The 15,638-nt window shown below is 37.2% G+C and overlaps 1 protein-coding gene across 2 annotated transcripts in view; it reads right to left on the bottom strand.

The window, feature by feature from the left end:
- Positions 1–788: 788 nt before the first annotated feature.
- PECR (peroxisomal trans-2-enoyl-CoA reductase) overlaps positions 789–15,638 on the bottom strand; it is a 40,031-nt gene continuing 25,181 nt past the window's right edge. For both annotated transcript variants that reach the window (XM_059476481.1, XM_059476479.1), the window contains exons 2-8: positions 15,197–15,330; positions 7,656–7,821; positions 6,911–6,992; positions 5,263–5,359; positions 2,969–3,079; positions 2,239–2,350; positions 789–2,116 (exon numbers count right to left, since the gene is read on the bottom strand). In XM_059476481.1, coding sequence (XP_059332464.1) covers positions 2,028–2,116; positions 2,239–2,350; positions 2,969–3,079; positions 5,263–5,359; positions 6,911–6,992; positions 7,656–7,821; positions 15,197–15,226 — 687 coding nt within the window. In that variant the 5' untranslated portion in view covers positions 15,227–15,330 and the 3' untranslated portion in view covers positions 789–2,027. The remainder of the gene's footprint in view (positions 2,117–2,238; positions 2,351–2,968; positions 3,080–5,262; positions 5,360–6,910; positions 6,993–7,655; positions 7,822–15,196; positions 15,331–15,638) is intronic.

Here is a 15,638-nt window from a genome sequence, read left to right as displayed (position 1 = left end):
ACGTTATAGCTGCAGAAATGCTGCCATTTCAACTTCTTGCCAGTTAAAAAGAAAAAGCACACACAGCCTCTTCTAAAGAACTAATATACATCATCTTAGTACATCCATTGCTTTGCTGAAGGCTGAAGAAGGCAAGGTCAAATTGTATTCAGCACAAGCAGAAAGGTTTGTTATAGTTTTACTTGTGAAGGAATTTATTAACTGCAGACTGAACCTGTCTCCCACACAGGAGAATGCTCACTTTTCTAATGTTTTCATGATTTCCTGAGGTGAATGATTAATTTCACCATCATTAAATATAAACTTCCCCTCTTTATGAATATTCACACTATAGCATAGTTAAAGAGGAAATTTGCAAGATTAAAAATTGATGATTTCCAAGTTTGTACTCAAATATTTCAGTGAACTTTTCTGGGATATAATAAAAGTAATCAATTCACTTCCATTTCACTTAAAAGCCACAGTGCACATGTACCATAGAAACTCACAGTCAAACATAAAGTAAGTTCCACAAGTCTCAAGCTTATTCATACTTAACCTTCTTTTCCAGAATGATGTTAAGGATGTTGAAACAATGTGTTAAGAACCTAAATAATTTCACTTGAACGCAATGGGCTAGACTTCTAGAGTTAGTTATCTAACTAAGATTTGCAATAACTAAATTATACCTTGGACAAGAGATTTGAAAAAAGCTGGCTTTATCTCTGTACCAGTTTCTCACAGTCACATAAATAACTGTCCAGTTACTAAGAGGATAAAGCAGAAAGAACACACATGATGGCTCAAACTCCTCCCCCACCCAACATTGGTATTTATTTCATTTTCATGAAAGAACAATCTACATGTACCTATAGAAGAACACATATTTTACTGAAAGACACAAAAGTCAAATATCTTTGCAGAGAACAAACAACCATCAGACTCTTACATTCAGTCCAAAATGAAGTATTAAAAGTTCCCTTCTATAGCAGCAACTTGATTCCAGGAATTTCAGTTTTTAGAGCAAACAAACACAGTCATTACATATTTTTTATATTTTCACTAGAGTGAGCAGACATGGGAACATTTGTCTTAAAGTGAATAAAAAATTTACAAATATAGTCTCTTCAAGTCATGTATTACAGGATTTCTGGTTTTTAAATGGCATCTCTGCATTGTTCACAAAAACCACACCTGAAGACAGTAACAAACAAAATTCTGTTAACATTGTAAGACAAGTATGGATGAGAGGTGTTTTAGCTGACAAATTAACAATTCCAAATTTTGTCTTTACTAGTGTAGCATACTGCAGAAAGCACTGCAACATACACCATGGATTTTGCATGTTAAATTGTTGAATCTATACTGCTCTCCATCACTGTACTTAGTATCTTCTTATTTTGTTACCAAATTTAAGTTGCAGCCAGCTTAACTCCATTAATGTCATTATATCTGCAAACAATTCAAAACATTCAAAATATATGCCATATTAGTTTGAAACATTAATAAGAGTATTCCATCTCATTTTTATTTATTTTCAGAGAAATACTTACTCTACTTGGTCTTTAAAACTATTGTTGAACACTTAACAATAGTTGAACACTCAACAATTTGGCTGAACAGAAACAGTGTAGAGCTAACACTGACCCAAGGGTTACTGATGCAACTAACAGTAAAAGATTTAAATTACCTTCTGTGTAAATTCATCAAGGACAGAAGGATTCCTAAACATTCCCTCTTGGCTATCTTCATTGCAAAATAAGTATTCTTTTTATTCACTTCTGGCTGGGATTCTTCATTAATTAATGCCTGTGCAAATGGATAATTTGTCTTCTATATCTTTTCCCTTCCTAAAAAACTGAATGTTTTCAGGGTGAGTGTTTTCAGAGAAGAGATGTACAATGTAAAGCCTTTCAAAAGTTTTAAATATAAACCAACAAAAATCAAGGCACTTAATGTAGTTACATATGAGCAAAATAAATTATTACTGAGAATAATAAGGTCAAATCACAAAGTGATATTATCAGCAAGGGTAAAATCTCTTTCTTTTACAGCTTTGGTTTGAACTTGCCAGAAACAAGCTTTTTCAGCATTTCAGAATTTTTTCCTTCTGGTGGGGAGGGCCATCTGTCATGATCTGAGGAAAACAAATAAAAGAATTTACTTAGTTGATTGAGAAACTAGACATTTTACTTTTGTGTCCTCCCACTGCACAACTTTGACCACTTGAAGGGCATTATTTTGTAGCCCATCTCTTACCAGGTATTTCCAGGCCATGGCCGTACAAACTCTGGCCACCATCCACAACCATGGTTATCCCAGTTATGAATGATGCAGCTGGAGACAGCAGGAAACACACTGCAGGAGAGATCTAGCAAAAGAATGGCATTTTAAAATCTTAATTTCAAAATCTCAAATTTTAATCTTTCTTAAACTGCTAGGAATTGTTCATGTCAAAGAAGCTTGTGAAAACTTTTACAAGCAAGATCTAGTAACATTTTCTACTTAGTAACAAAAACTGTAACAGCCTTAAAGCCATCCTTCCAGCCACAAACATCAAGCATTTAACAGAGGAAAACTAGTATGCTGTCACACAGCAGAATCAGATACCAAAAAACAACAAAAATGTTGATCAGTTTATCAAAGATGCACATTCTTGGTGGAAGAGAGCTAAGTGCTTTTAAGATACACTTTTCCCCCCTTAATATTCATTCTTTCAGCCCTTCCTGCTGAAGTTAACTTTTTCAAGAAATAATGTCTGCTATCAAAACACTTCAGCTGTAAGAGGCAGGTGAATTAAATCTTCTGTACAACAGTGACTACTGGTTAAGTCTCTTACTTGGCACAACCACACATTGGTACAAGCTTTCTTCTTTTTAAATATTCCATCACAGCGCAAAATTAAATCTTTTTTGTTCTCCATATAATAAAGTGGCTTCAAAATGAGACAGAGAAGTAGGCATATCAGAAGCATTCTGAAATACATTACCTCCTCAGGAACAGCTGACCTCTTGGCAGGAATCTTTGGTATGCTCTTTAACCACATCATTACACCTTGTTCTCCATAGTTTGCAACAGCAGTTTCTGAAAATACCAGTCCCTATTTAAAACAGCACAGTGACACTTAAGTTCTCTTGCATACATTTAAACTGATCATTCTAAAATTTGAAGTTGTCATTACTGATTTTCTGTGGGACTGAACTATCTAAAGAGCACTTGAATACAAGTTTTTGAATGTAATGGCACAGTATCATTTATACAAGAAGGTAATTTGGCTGCTAGCCACATCTCCGTTCAAGCACAATAATTCTGATTATTCTAAATCTCTGCTGTCACTTCAATAACAAAAAATTGGAGCATAAAAAACTCAGCCGCTGCTTTGAAATTACAAGCATTTCATGTTAAATTACAGCAGGAAACTACAAAGCCACAAGAACAAGTTCTCAAAAGTTTCTTGTCATTTGTAGGAGCACTAGACCGATTTATTGTGAATTACAGAAGCAGATTTCAGTCAGAATTCTGACTGTCCCTACTTAGCTGCTCCAGAAGCAGAAAAAGATGACTGTGTTTGCTCTGGTGACCACACAGTCACCAGAGTGACTGGTGAGAAGGAAGTTTTGAGAAGGAAGATAGCAATGTGAACACAGAGTTACATCCACCAGTTAGGAGAGAACTTTTGGGAGTCAAGTTAAGGTAAAATAGCAACATTTGATTTCACCCATGAAGCACATACTAAGATGTTGAAGATACCTGTATAACGTATGTGAAACTTGTATTCAGAATGCACATTTCCCTCTCTATGTATCCATTCCCTACAGGTTACTCTCCTCCCATAAAGCAGTAACAATTTTGTATTGTTACCACAGACCTGATGGGTCCACAAAGGTGACAGAAGTATTATTGTAACTACAACAGGGACTTTTGTTACCAGCATTGTAACAAAGCTAGCAAATACTTCTAAAAGACCCAAAGCCTTGAAGTGTTTGCTTGTCAAAAACATCTTCTGACATGTGCTATAATATCTAATCAGCATGATTCATTAGGTAATTAGCATGCCTGAAAAGTATATTCACATAATAATGCTGTCTTAATTACTTACTTCCCCAAGACTTGATAAATCAGAAAAAGCAGATAAACAGGAAATACAAGTCAGTGCATCTTAACATTTAACATGTCTCCAGATGAATTTGGTCTCACAAAGGTTACATAAAAGCCTTTACCTGAATGATTAACAAACATCTGCCATTAAGCATTCTATGCTATGCCAAACAAAGCAAGCCAGATGTTTTACAACAAGAGGCAAAAAGAATACACAGACATTCTACAAAAACAGTAGCAAGATCTTCCTAAGGATCACTTAAACAAACATGACACTTCACTTATGACACTCACTGTGAGATAAGCTAAATTCTGACTGTAGAAGTAGCTGGACAAAGTTTATGTTTCCTCTTTTAATTTCAAGGGAGTAAATGTGCAAAATAAATTGTGGATAAGAGAAAATGACAACCAATCACACATTCTCAAATGTCAAAGCTAGAGCTTCTACATAACTTTTGTATTTGCAGCACTACAAAACATAGCTGCTCTTTCTATACAGTTATTTAAAACAACTCTACCTGCTGTCTACTTCCTCAGAAATGTGGCAGGCATATTTTAGCTGACCCGTATAGTGGTTTCCTGTCTGCATCAATTTGTTACAAAAAAAAACCAAAACATACATATTTACATATGATTTCTCTGAGAGATGGTACACTCCCACTACAGACTCTTTATATGCCTAAAGCTAAACTAACTTAACATGTAGGAGACAAAGTAAAAGGCATTGAGACATTCAGAGATTTTCAAACTAAGTTTGTGAACATAGGTGGAAACCGTCAGCATACCTGAACCTCAAACAGAAAAGGTTTCCTGAACTCAGAAGTAATGTATCCATTACTGAAACACAGAGCATTCAGTAATTTTATGTCAAGGCTTTGTAAGACAGGTCACCAACTCCTACCAGTATTATTTCATTTAGCTATAAAAAAACTAAAAACCTAGCATGCCAAGTCAAGGCAGAAAGCAGAAGCAATTTTATCCCACATCCTCTGACTCATCATCCAAAAGTACAAAACACTGTCAAATGGTCCAAAGAACACACTAAGGGAATTATAAATAAACAAATATATAAATAATCCACAAACAGTTACTGGTAATAAATTTAAAAATCTGCTTTGGTCCAAAAGCTCTAACTATGAACATGTGTAATAGCTGATTTTAGTCAGACCATTTGCCATTACTTACAGGAGCAACACTGTTGATTCTCACTCCACTGTGAGCCCATTCTAAAGCTAAAGTCTTGGTTAGGTTATCCACTGCAGCTCTTGCAGCTCCTGTGTGCCTATGGAGAAAAGAAAGCAAAGGAAGCATCTGTTCCCTTAGCTAGGAGTCTCCAGTGGTAATTCTACTGCAGCCTCATTAGGGAATTCAGAGTGGTTTTCTGTGGCTGGACCAACCATCTGGAAGAGAGAGACTCCCTAGTTTCCAAGTTTGACCATAGCTTCGCTGTTTAAACAAGCCATGCTGTGATTTTCTGTCATTGCTAGAAATATTTAAAATCTCTTCCCCAATGCAACATGGGGTCAGCTACACTCTACTGCAGTAGGAGGCTTATAAAAAGAGAAACAACTGAAGTTCAAACTGTGTAAAAGTACCTGTAGCTTGCACAGGTAAAGCAACACTTGGAAGAACAGCGGTCTGGAAGATTGTTTAAATCTTCTGACAATCATGATTAAAGTAAATCACTATTCAAAAATTACTGTGGGTGGATGGAGATAGAGACATGAGAGTCAGAGTGAACTCCTACGCCTTGCTGCTGTAGGTAACCAGTCTGAAATGATTACAAGCTTGAACAAGTGCAAACAGAATTACTGCAGCAATGAATTGTAGAGAGTTTTAGTCAGAGAAAATGAATAAATTTAGCTGCTTTAGCCTAGCAAAATAGACTAAGAGGAGACAGATACAATAGCTTCTCAGACACAGGGAAAGAATAAGAAAAACTTAAGAAAAACCCAAGATAACTTATTCATATGTTTAGGCCAGAAATAGATAACCTCCAGGCACACTCTGAGAAAACAGGACAACTTTTATATTCAAAATTAATATTAATAACTTTAGGCATGAGTAATGGCTGGACTTGTAAAGGCATATCTTTTTCAACAGTACACTTCTACAAGAAGTTCCAATCAGTTAAATTTGGAAGTAGTTTTGTCTATCCATCTACATGCAAGGGTTGCTTAGGAAAATGTTTTCACTGTTATTCAGAATGAGCTTGTTTTTCCTCTTACTTCAACTCAAACTGAAACATCTTCATCCTATTTGCCATGATAGCTGAACCAGACACCACAGATACTGAAATAACTGTAGCTTCAGCACCACCGTGTGGATCTCTATATTTATTCTGTACTGTGAAGAACAAGCTAGCAAGAAAATATGCTGCTGTTCCTTAAAAATGTTGGTTTTGAAAGCATTCAACCCTGAATGAGGACAAAGATAGATAATGCAACACTTGCTCAAAATATATTTTTATATTTCAACAGAAACTCAATTTCCAAGTAAAAAAAAAAAAAAAAAAAAAAAAAAAAACAAAAAACAAAAAACAAAAAACAAAAAAACAGACAGCAAAGGGAGCTATTACCAACTAAAGCTTCACTGACAAGTCTTGCTTCATAGTTTCTTACAAACAAGTGGAGAGAGACCAGAGATGCCATCTACTGGATTAATAAGAGATCCCCAGACATACTGCCAAGTGATACTCTTGCTCTCTCTTGACCTAACTACTGTATTTCTCTACTCTGCTGCTACCCAGTACACACCTCTCTGAAGGGTTTAGGAACAGTTAGTATTTCTGGGGGAAAAATATAGGAAAGTATGAAAAGAAAATATATATTACGACATTCCAGGGAAGCCATTTCTCACGGCAGCAGTAATGTTGACAATGGCTCCTCCATGTTCCTGCATCCAGGCATTGTACACTGTATGAAGGAGGAAGATAACCTATAAATATCAGAAGAAATGCATAGAAATGAACTTGCCAACTGGAAACCAAACTTGGAGTTTTAACTGCAATCACACTACACATTTTAGAAGAACAATCTGCTGTTTGTAGCACAGCCTTGCCAATCCAGAGGTGAGGCCATGAGGCAACAGGCACAGTCCAGGTAAGGCTCAAGGATTGTAAAGAAGCACTTGATGGAAATTAATTTCATATTTACATGTAAATTACTTTAATTTCCACATTCCAAATGCTGTCTGAGAATGACACACCATACTTAAATTTAAGCCTAAATTTATATCCCTGAAAAAAGTATTTTCCTATGTTATACACAGTGAATACAGGCCATGAAAGTTAAGTGGTTTTCCTATAGTCCTTTAAATGAGTATCCAAGTCAACTGACTTCCCAAACCTGGCCTTAACTAGAAGATCATACTTGCCTTAAATGTATGTTTGTATTTATGAACAAATGTAATATACCATTTAATGCAAATCTTTGGATGAGATTCAGGAAAACAACTACCCACTGTCAGGTAAGTGCATGAAAAGAAGCAGCTAGGGAAACTTGACATTTCTTATCTTCTGGTATTTCTGTAAAAAGCAAAACCAAATAAACATAAAAAGCTTAATGTTCAGACCTTACCTGCTTTGCAACAATAGAAGGTCCCTGTCAGATTGGTGTCTATCACAGCATTCCAGCCTTTTGCACGGATGGCTTCAGAAGGACTTGCAAACTGGCCCCCTCCATTATTCACCAGGAAGTCAATCTTGCCATGCAGACTCAGTGTAGACTTCACCAAAGCTTCTACCTGAAACAGTATTTGTTAGTGAGGTATGCTGATCAAGGTCTACACCCAGTTTTCTTCTCAGACAGTATTTTCTCCCTCATGCCCTTTTCACAGAAAAAGAGGAGGTCTAGCCTTCAGAGAGGCTGTGAGATTGGTATGACAGGATCAGCCAGCCAAGAAGGACTGGGCTGTATCCATGTTTACTTAGGAAATTTTGCTGGTATAATGCAGGTGCTGCATAAAATAAAAGCACCCAAAAAAGAAGGGGATTTAAGCTGCCAAAGATTTGTGAAATCAAACAGACACAAAAGCCCACTACACACAACCTACTAAGAATCTCCTGATGTTCTTCAAAAGAGTGGGCGTGTTCACATGAGACCTGCAGAGTTCCATATAATGTAGCTACTGTTATTTTTATCTGACCATATACCTAACCATTTTAAACAGAAAACATAACTCATATGGAGTTTTATCATCCTTATCTAGAAGTTTAATATATTCACTACAGCTCTGACACATGAGTTGGCAATAGCCAGTCTTCTTACACAGAGCAAGAAGGTTAATTACCCTACAGAACATGAAGTCTAAAAAATGCTGGAAATATAAGTTGCTTTCTTTAGCAAAACTATTATTGCAAGATAGTAATAAGAACTCCATAGCAACAACTTAATATTTATCTCAAGAAACAGGAAATGGGACAAAATGATTGTTTCCTGCTCATATCATCAATCATAACTAGAGACCATGCATCAGTTATTCCTACTCAAGCATATATAAAAAGATAACCTAGCATCTGTGGTCAGAGAAAAGCACAGAAAAAAAAATCCCCAAAAGACAGGTGGAGCAATGCTGCCACTCAAACAGATAGGCTGGTTGATATCCTTCCCCTAGCCCATTCTCTGTATTGAGTTACAATAGAACATCAGAAACAGAAAAAAGTGCAAGCAATGCATTATCTGTATCTCACAATGAGTGTTACCAACCCAGTCTCAAAAAGGCTGCCTTACTATTTACTTACTAATCTTTTATTTCTAACAGCACAGAATGGTTTTACAGGATAGTACGGATCCTGTAAGGATGCATCTCTCGAAAGAAAAAAACTCTAAGCAAGCAAATAATGACTGAAAAACTAGTGCCTGCTGAGAAAAAATGCCTTCAATACCTAAACCCATTCTTCAAATTCTGAATGTCATCTTATTCCTCACTTATTAGTCACTGCAGGTTGTGGGATGTGAGGAAAAAATGCAGAAAACCAAAACATCTGTGACAGTAGTTCCAAACTCATAGCTTGCAAGAACAGCCATGCCACAAGGACATTCTGGCCTTTACTTCTCTCTTGTTGTGAGCAAAGGAAAGTCATGTCTGGCTAGGCAGCAAAAGTTATGCTTTGCTCAGCAATATCAAACTCTTCTCCCTGTCAGTCTGAGAATCTTACTTTGAATATTATTTTCTGTAAGTCACTGAAATATGGGCTCATTTATGGAACACAAATGGTTTCAGTACAAAGAAGATTTGAACAGACTAAGGCTATTCAGACTGTGGAGAGATGAGAGAGAGAGAGAGAGAAGGAAAAATACTAAGAATGAAAAAAAGAAAAGACTGAAAACAAATTAACAAGAAAAATCCACTGAGAAGAGACATTCAAGCAACTTTTCAACAGCTGGACAAAATGTATGTTATATGTTATAGCATACCAATTCAAAATTATTCATATGGTGCATTTAAGGAACTGTTGTTCCTACATGTTGCACCATATTCTCAGGAAAAAAAACAAACCCAACAACAACAAACACACATCAGTTCTGCTTTCTGAAAGCCAGGAAAGGCCAGAAGGCTCTCCCGTGACAGCTCAGATGGCTCCAACTGTAGCAATCTTCACAAAGTCTTCTGTGCTGCAGGAAAGTATCACTGCAGTGCTTCTCCCAGTTACACTGTGGTGTAACTGCAGCCAGAAGCACAGGGAGAAGGAAAGTCTGGTACAACACATTTAAATCACAGTGACTACTAAAGAAGATTCTTTTTTATTGCTGTAATTAAAATATCCACTTGGAAGGAACTTATAAAAACTATTAAAAACTCTCTGTGGAAGCAAAGCAAAGCTGCATGAGGTAGAGCTACTAGTTTAAGATATTCTTCTGATAAAGACAGAAAAGAACAAAATCAGGCACTTCAGACATAACCAGAAGATTGGAACACTGCAATAAGGAACTTTTGTGTGTGACTGCAAGTTAAATATATTAGGCAGTAGCCCATACTTACAGACAATTGAGATGAGAGCAGTCACTGACTCAGAGAAAAGGGACAAATGTCCACATGCATTTACAGGTCACCCTGGGTCAGTAAAACACACAGGCAAACAACCCACTACAGAGTTTTAGAGGTTTGTGATTTGGTGGCTAGAACTAAAAGGCATTCTGGCACAGTGGTAACAGGTATTTTTACTGTGTTACTGCTGTGTTATTTAAAAGTACAACAACAGGAATCTCTTATCCACAACTCCCCACCAAGCCACAGCCTTTCAGGACAGGCTTCACACAGACAGGCATTAAGTATTTATAAACCAACTAAGCCTGTGCTAATCTATAAAGTTTATTGGAAAAGAAAAGCTACTAGAGAGCTCAGACACAAGGTATGTGCTAAGTAGCACTACTGAGGCTGTCTGAAGTTTTGTTGATGTCCAACTGACAGATTTTACCCTCAGGGTCTGGTCCAGCAGCAGGTTCTGCTGCTGGAGCTCAAGTATGGAAAGGTGACACCATGAACAGAATTCTGAATTGCTGATTTCAAGAACAGCCATGGCCTACAAGAAGTACAAGGATTTATCTTCCACTTAGCTAGACATGTAAGCTTCTACTTATCCAGGTGCCAGTTAAAGGAATGTTTGTCCACAGAGTATAGCAAAAAGGCTTCACAAGTGTAAGGATTTAAAGAGTATTGCTGCCTGTCTCAAAACACTGTCAAGGCCACAGAAGGAACTTACCATAAGATGATAAGCCACCAAAGCAAGAACTTGAGAGAAGCACAGAAGGGAGGAATTTGCAACAGGAAAGCATTAATTCCAGGCCTAGCAGAGGTAAGATCAGGTCAGAACATCTTGGTTAATGCATCTGGACAAAAGTGCCCACTGTGGCAAACTGTGGGAAAGGAAGCAACTGCTCATACACATCACCCCAAGTTATGGGAATGGCACCTGTGACCACCCCATGGGTACTTGAAGCTTGGCCAGTGTGAAGGTACTTGAAGCTTGACCCGCAGAAGACTGACAGGACACTGCTGCATCCATGGCTTGGGACCATCATCTGCTCAGTCTCTGTCTCTCTCAGTCTCTCTCCCTCCCCTTAATTCAGACATTCATTCCTCATGTCTTGTCCCTGTCAACAGATTTTGCTGTGGCTCAAAATTCAAGACACAAAAAGAGATAAATAAAGATACATGTGCACACAGAACTGTCTGGTTTGCATCTCAGCAAGAGCAAACTGATCTGCTCTCAACACATTATGAGGCCAGGAAATATGCAAACAATGAAAATCACTTCAGTTTCATAATCACTAAGAAGCAATTTCTATCACTATATACACTGCAAACCACAGGAAAAGAGAACAGGTGCACAACCACTGCTCCAGGATAAAGCCCCATGACACAATATAGAAATATATTCTGATGACAGAATAGAGAAACCTCTGGTCCTCTTATCCCAGAACCTTCCACTCTGCCATTTTTAAAAATAAAACAGGTTTTTTAAATTCTTTACAGACACTCAATGGAAAACTAGTTAAAGCAGCAGCAAACTCATGACAAAAATAAGCCTGACAGGTTATGCAGTGGTTCAAAATCCTCCATCAAGCATGATTATTTCTTGCACATTAAACAAAAAGTAAGCTTTGCTAGAAAGCAAAAGGGCTTCTGAGGATGAAGATTTAGATACTTAAAAATGTGAATTCATTAAGCTATTCCCATGATATTTGCCATCAAGCTTCTGCAATAATTAATTCACTGCACCTTCTTTGCCTCTTCCTAGGCCAGAAAGAGCTCTAACAACCATCCTGGACTACATGATGAGGGATCAACCTTCTAATGCTTGAATTTCACAGATCCAAACCAGAGGCATGAACCGTGTCATCTTCAAAGCAGGTCAGTTACTTTAAGATTTGCAAAAGCAGGCAAAAAATAATCTTCTGGCAATTTGAAAGCACCTTTATCTTTCTTAAATTTTCCCTATTCAAATTCCCTCCCTCCAATTTATAAAATTCAAACCAGGACAAAATGTATAGAGGCCTTTAGAGAAATGCAGAACAATTGATGAAGAAGAAGGGATAAAAAAATGGCATTTTGTAGTAAAAAGAAATGGCTTGATCCTATAGGTGATGAGGGTGGCTTCCTTTGAAACAAAGACTTACTCTTTAAAAGACTTCAGTGAGATGTCAGAGATAATGATATATTAAATGAATTATGTACTTCTTCAGGAAACTTCCTGGGCTTTGAAGCTTGTGATAGATCACTTCTGACATCTAAGGGAGCTTGAACTCCAAAGTTGTTTTTTTTTTTTCTTGTTGAAACATTTATAATGTTTTTCTCCTGCACATGTTCTTTGGTACCTGGTATAAGAGCTAAGAAGGAGGATGTTGTGACTCACAGGGAATTCTTGAGGAGGCTGTTCCTCTCTACCTAACAATGTGCTCCTGGGATTTCTGAAGTAAATACTCTTCACTCACACTAAGCTGAAAGCAAACAATGAGTTGTAATGTTGCTAATGAGTAGCACACAGAGCCAACACAGTTGTAACTAGTCCCACTTCTTTCATGAGGGAAACCAAAAGCTGACATGCCCTTCCATCCCCTCTTCCACTGCAACAGGAAGCTCTTCCTGTATTTGTGAAAATACTGAAGTGAGTTATACTACTGTGTTACCTCTACTCAATATTTGCCTCTTAGGCTAGAAAAATCCTTAACAACATCTTTTACTGATTCCTATGACTCCAAGTCCCAGGCACTAAATTTTAAGTTAAGAATGGAGTAGGTTTGGAACATGAATGTACAACACTCTTTGAATCAAAGTAAAAGCCTAAAGGTACTTTTCCTCTAGTTTCCACAAGGCAAGCAAGTGCAAATTAGAAAAAAAAAGTACTTTTCACCACTGCTGCTCTAGGAGACATAATAAATAAGCAACAGTAAGCAGTGGGATGTGGAAAATCTGCCATACACCTCAGTTCGGACTGAGTTTTCAGCAGAGTAAGTTAACAATTGTTAATTGGAGTTTATCTAGTTACAACTTACAAACCAAAGTACCTCACTGTAAGGAAGCACTATCCTCACTACAAATTTGAGAGCTGAAAACATAAATTTCTGGTCCAACAGTAAATTTAGAAATTAGGTAACACCTGGTCAGGATTTAGCAGTCTTTGAGAATTTCAGCATTACCAGAAGAGAACAGAGACAGAGAGGCACAAACTGAAGAACAAGAATGTCAGGATGTCTCCAACCAATAAAATATCTGGTCTTGTAGATGGACATCTGGAATGGAGAAATATTTACCAGGTACACAAATTCTTATGTTAACATGCAACAGAAACTGCATCCCTTGTTCAGATCGTCAGCAAAAGGCTTATGAAATTTTCTTAGTATTTTTTTTCTAAATAGGACTTCAACAGAAATAAGAGCAGTTGCAGAACTGAAGTGAGTCAAACTATAAGACTAAATCAATGACTGAAAAGTTCAAGACATGAGTTTAATCTGCCTTTTTCCTCTGAAGCCAGTCTTCAATAGAAACAGACATGAAATGACAATGGTTGAAGAGAACTTCCACTGATAGGAGACATCCAATAGAAGCTTCACAAATATCATATGAAAAGTTCTAGGAAAGTTCTGGTGTGCCTGTAAATGGGTAAAGTTTAAATTGGAAACAGGACAATTTTATGATAAAACTGCAAGGCAATAGCAAAGACAGAAGTTTCTTCAAGTATCAGTATGGCTACCCATACACAGAACTCTTTACACAGCATTATAAAGAAGGCGTGAAAAGCACCTTCAAAAACTTCCAAAGCCACTTAAGCCTGTTTTGTCAAAGAGGCACTTAGCACACTTAAGAAACAAAGAAGGAATGGCAGTTTAGTGGAGATTACCTCATTTCACCATCCAAGCAAACCCCAAACCATCTCACAGAACACTGTAGTTCTCACTGATCAATTTCAGACTGATGTAGAAATAAGATTCACCTGCAGAAGGTTATTAAGCATGCCAGAGTGCTCTCTCCAAGAAAGAGACCTGAAGAAAGCATTTTTCCCTTTTTTCCTCTTTACCTCTTTGCTTTCCTATAGCTTTAATCATGCAAGTTGCCCTCTGACATCTGCCATAACCTATTATGTTGCACTGCTGATGCCAGTAAATACACACCTAAAATTCACTGGTAGGTGAAGTGACATACAGCACAGCCCCAGGGTTCATCTCCTTCAGGAGAGAAAGTCTGAGTAGAGCACTATAAATATTTTATGGCACGAACTGTTCCACAAGGGAAGAATTTCAATTTTTATTTGTTTTATGGCTATATTGTAGGATATTTCCAGAATCCTTATAGCTACTGAAGTTCATTAATATTTAGGTTAAGAGAGACTTTGAGAGGTTTAAAAAAATGTAGCAATCAGTGGTTACTGGAGGATTTTCTAGCTGTCTTCAAAAACTTAAAAATCCAACCTGAAGTTGGACTTTTAAATATTTAATTACAGAGATAAAAAAAATTAGGAGGTGCATGCAGACTTCTGAATAACCTGGATTATGTACTTTTGCTCTTGATCTTCCATTTTTTGCAATATGAAGAAAAAATTCAAAAATCAACTTGAATAGTAGCAGATCTTCCATTTTTTGTAATATGAAGAAAAAATTTAAAAATCAGCTTGAATAGTAACAAAGCTTACAATGAGGCACACCTCAAACTGCAACTAAAATTTCTGACATGGCTAAAATATTATATATCTATGGGGTTTTTGGCTTACTACAAGCCAAACTGACAACGCAGGGCACTTGTGGCAAGTCACAAGCATTCAGATTCATGCTATGCCTTCCTGTTTGAAGGAACTATTCTGAGGTCTCCATCTTCACAAGTTTACACCCCCTCACTTCTGTCACAGCAATGTGACAAAGAATCATGCTAAGTGGGCTCTGCCTGCCTGTAGAACATGCCAGTTCCAAGGCCTGCATCTCCCAGAAATATCTGAAACATACAAGCATGGTCAGAAATATATTTGCCAATATTTACACATGCTTTTTTGCTTAGGTGGCTAACAAATATCTTCCCTGGGGAAGCACACTTTTGAAAAGACCAGAAATCTTTAGAGATCTGAGAACTTATATACACAAAATGCTTTTGATATGTTAAGCCCCAGAACAAGGTCAGTAATCTTTACCTCTTCTTCTTTGCGGATATTGCACTGCATGGGGGTCACTTGGGCAGGACTCACAGAGGCAAATCTGTTATTCAGCTCTTCTGCTGCAGCTTTTAATCGGTCAAATTTACGAGAGGCAATGACAACACTGCAGCCTGTGTGTGGAGACAAAATGAAACATCATTCAGCTAACACAATATTGCTATATTTTTAGTAACATCATGGAGATATCTTGTAGGATGTGCATTTATTAGTCACTGACTAGAAAATACAGTGTTGAAGCTCTTGCAAGAGAGAGAAATACTGATGTCAAATGCTTCTAAGCAACAAGATCCCTCTGTGCCAGAAAAAGAGCAATTAAAAAAAAAAGGCCACAAGATTTCCTCTCCTTCCTGCAGAAGAGAAGATAACCTGTGAGTTGCAGAGTCAGCAAAGCAGCTTTCAGACATCACTTCTGCTGCTT

The sequence above is a fragment of the Ammospiza nelsoni genome, chromosome 7 (assembly GCF_027579445.1).
Source record: "Ammospiza nelsoni isolate bAmmNel1 chromosome 7, bAmmNel1.pri, whole genome shotgun sequence".
NCBI lineage: Eukaryota > Metazoa > Chordata > Aves > Passeriformes > Passerellidae > Ammospiza > Ammospiza nelsoni.
This window is presented reverse-complemented; position numbering and strand designations above follow the sequence as displayed.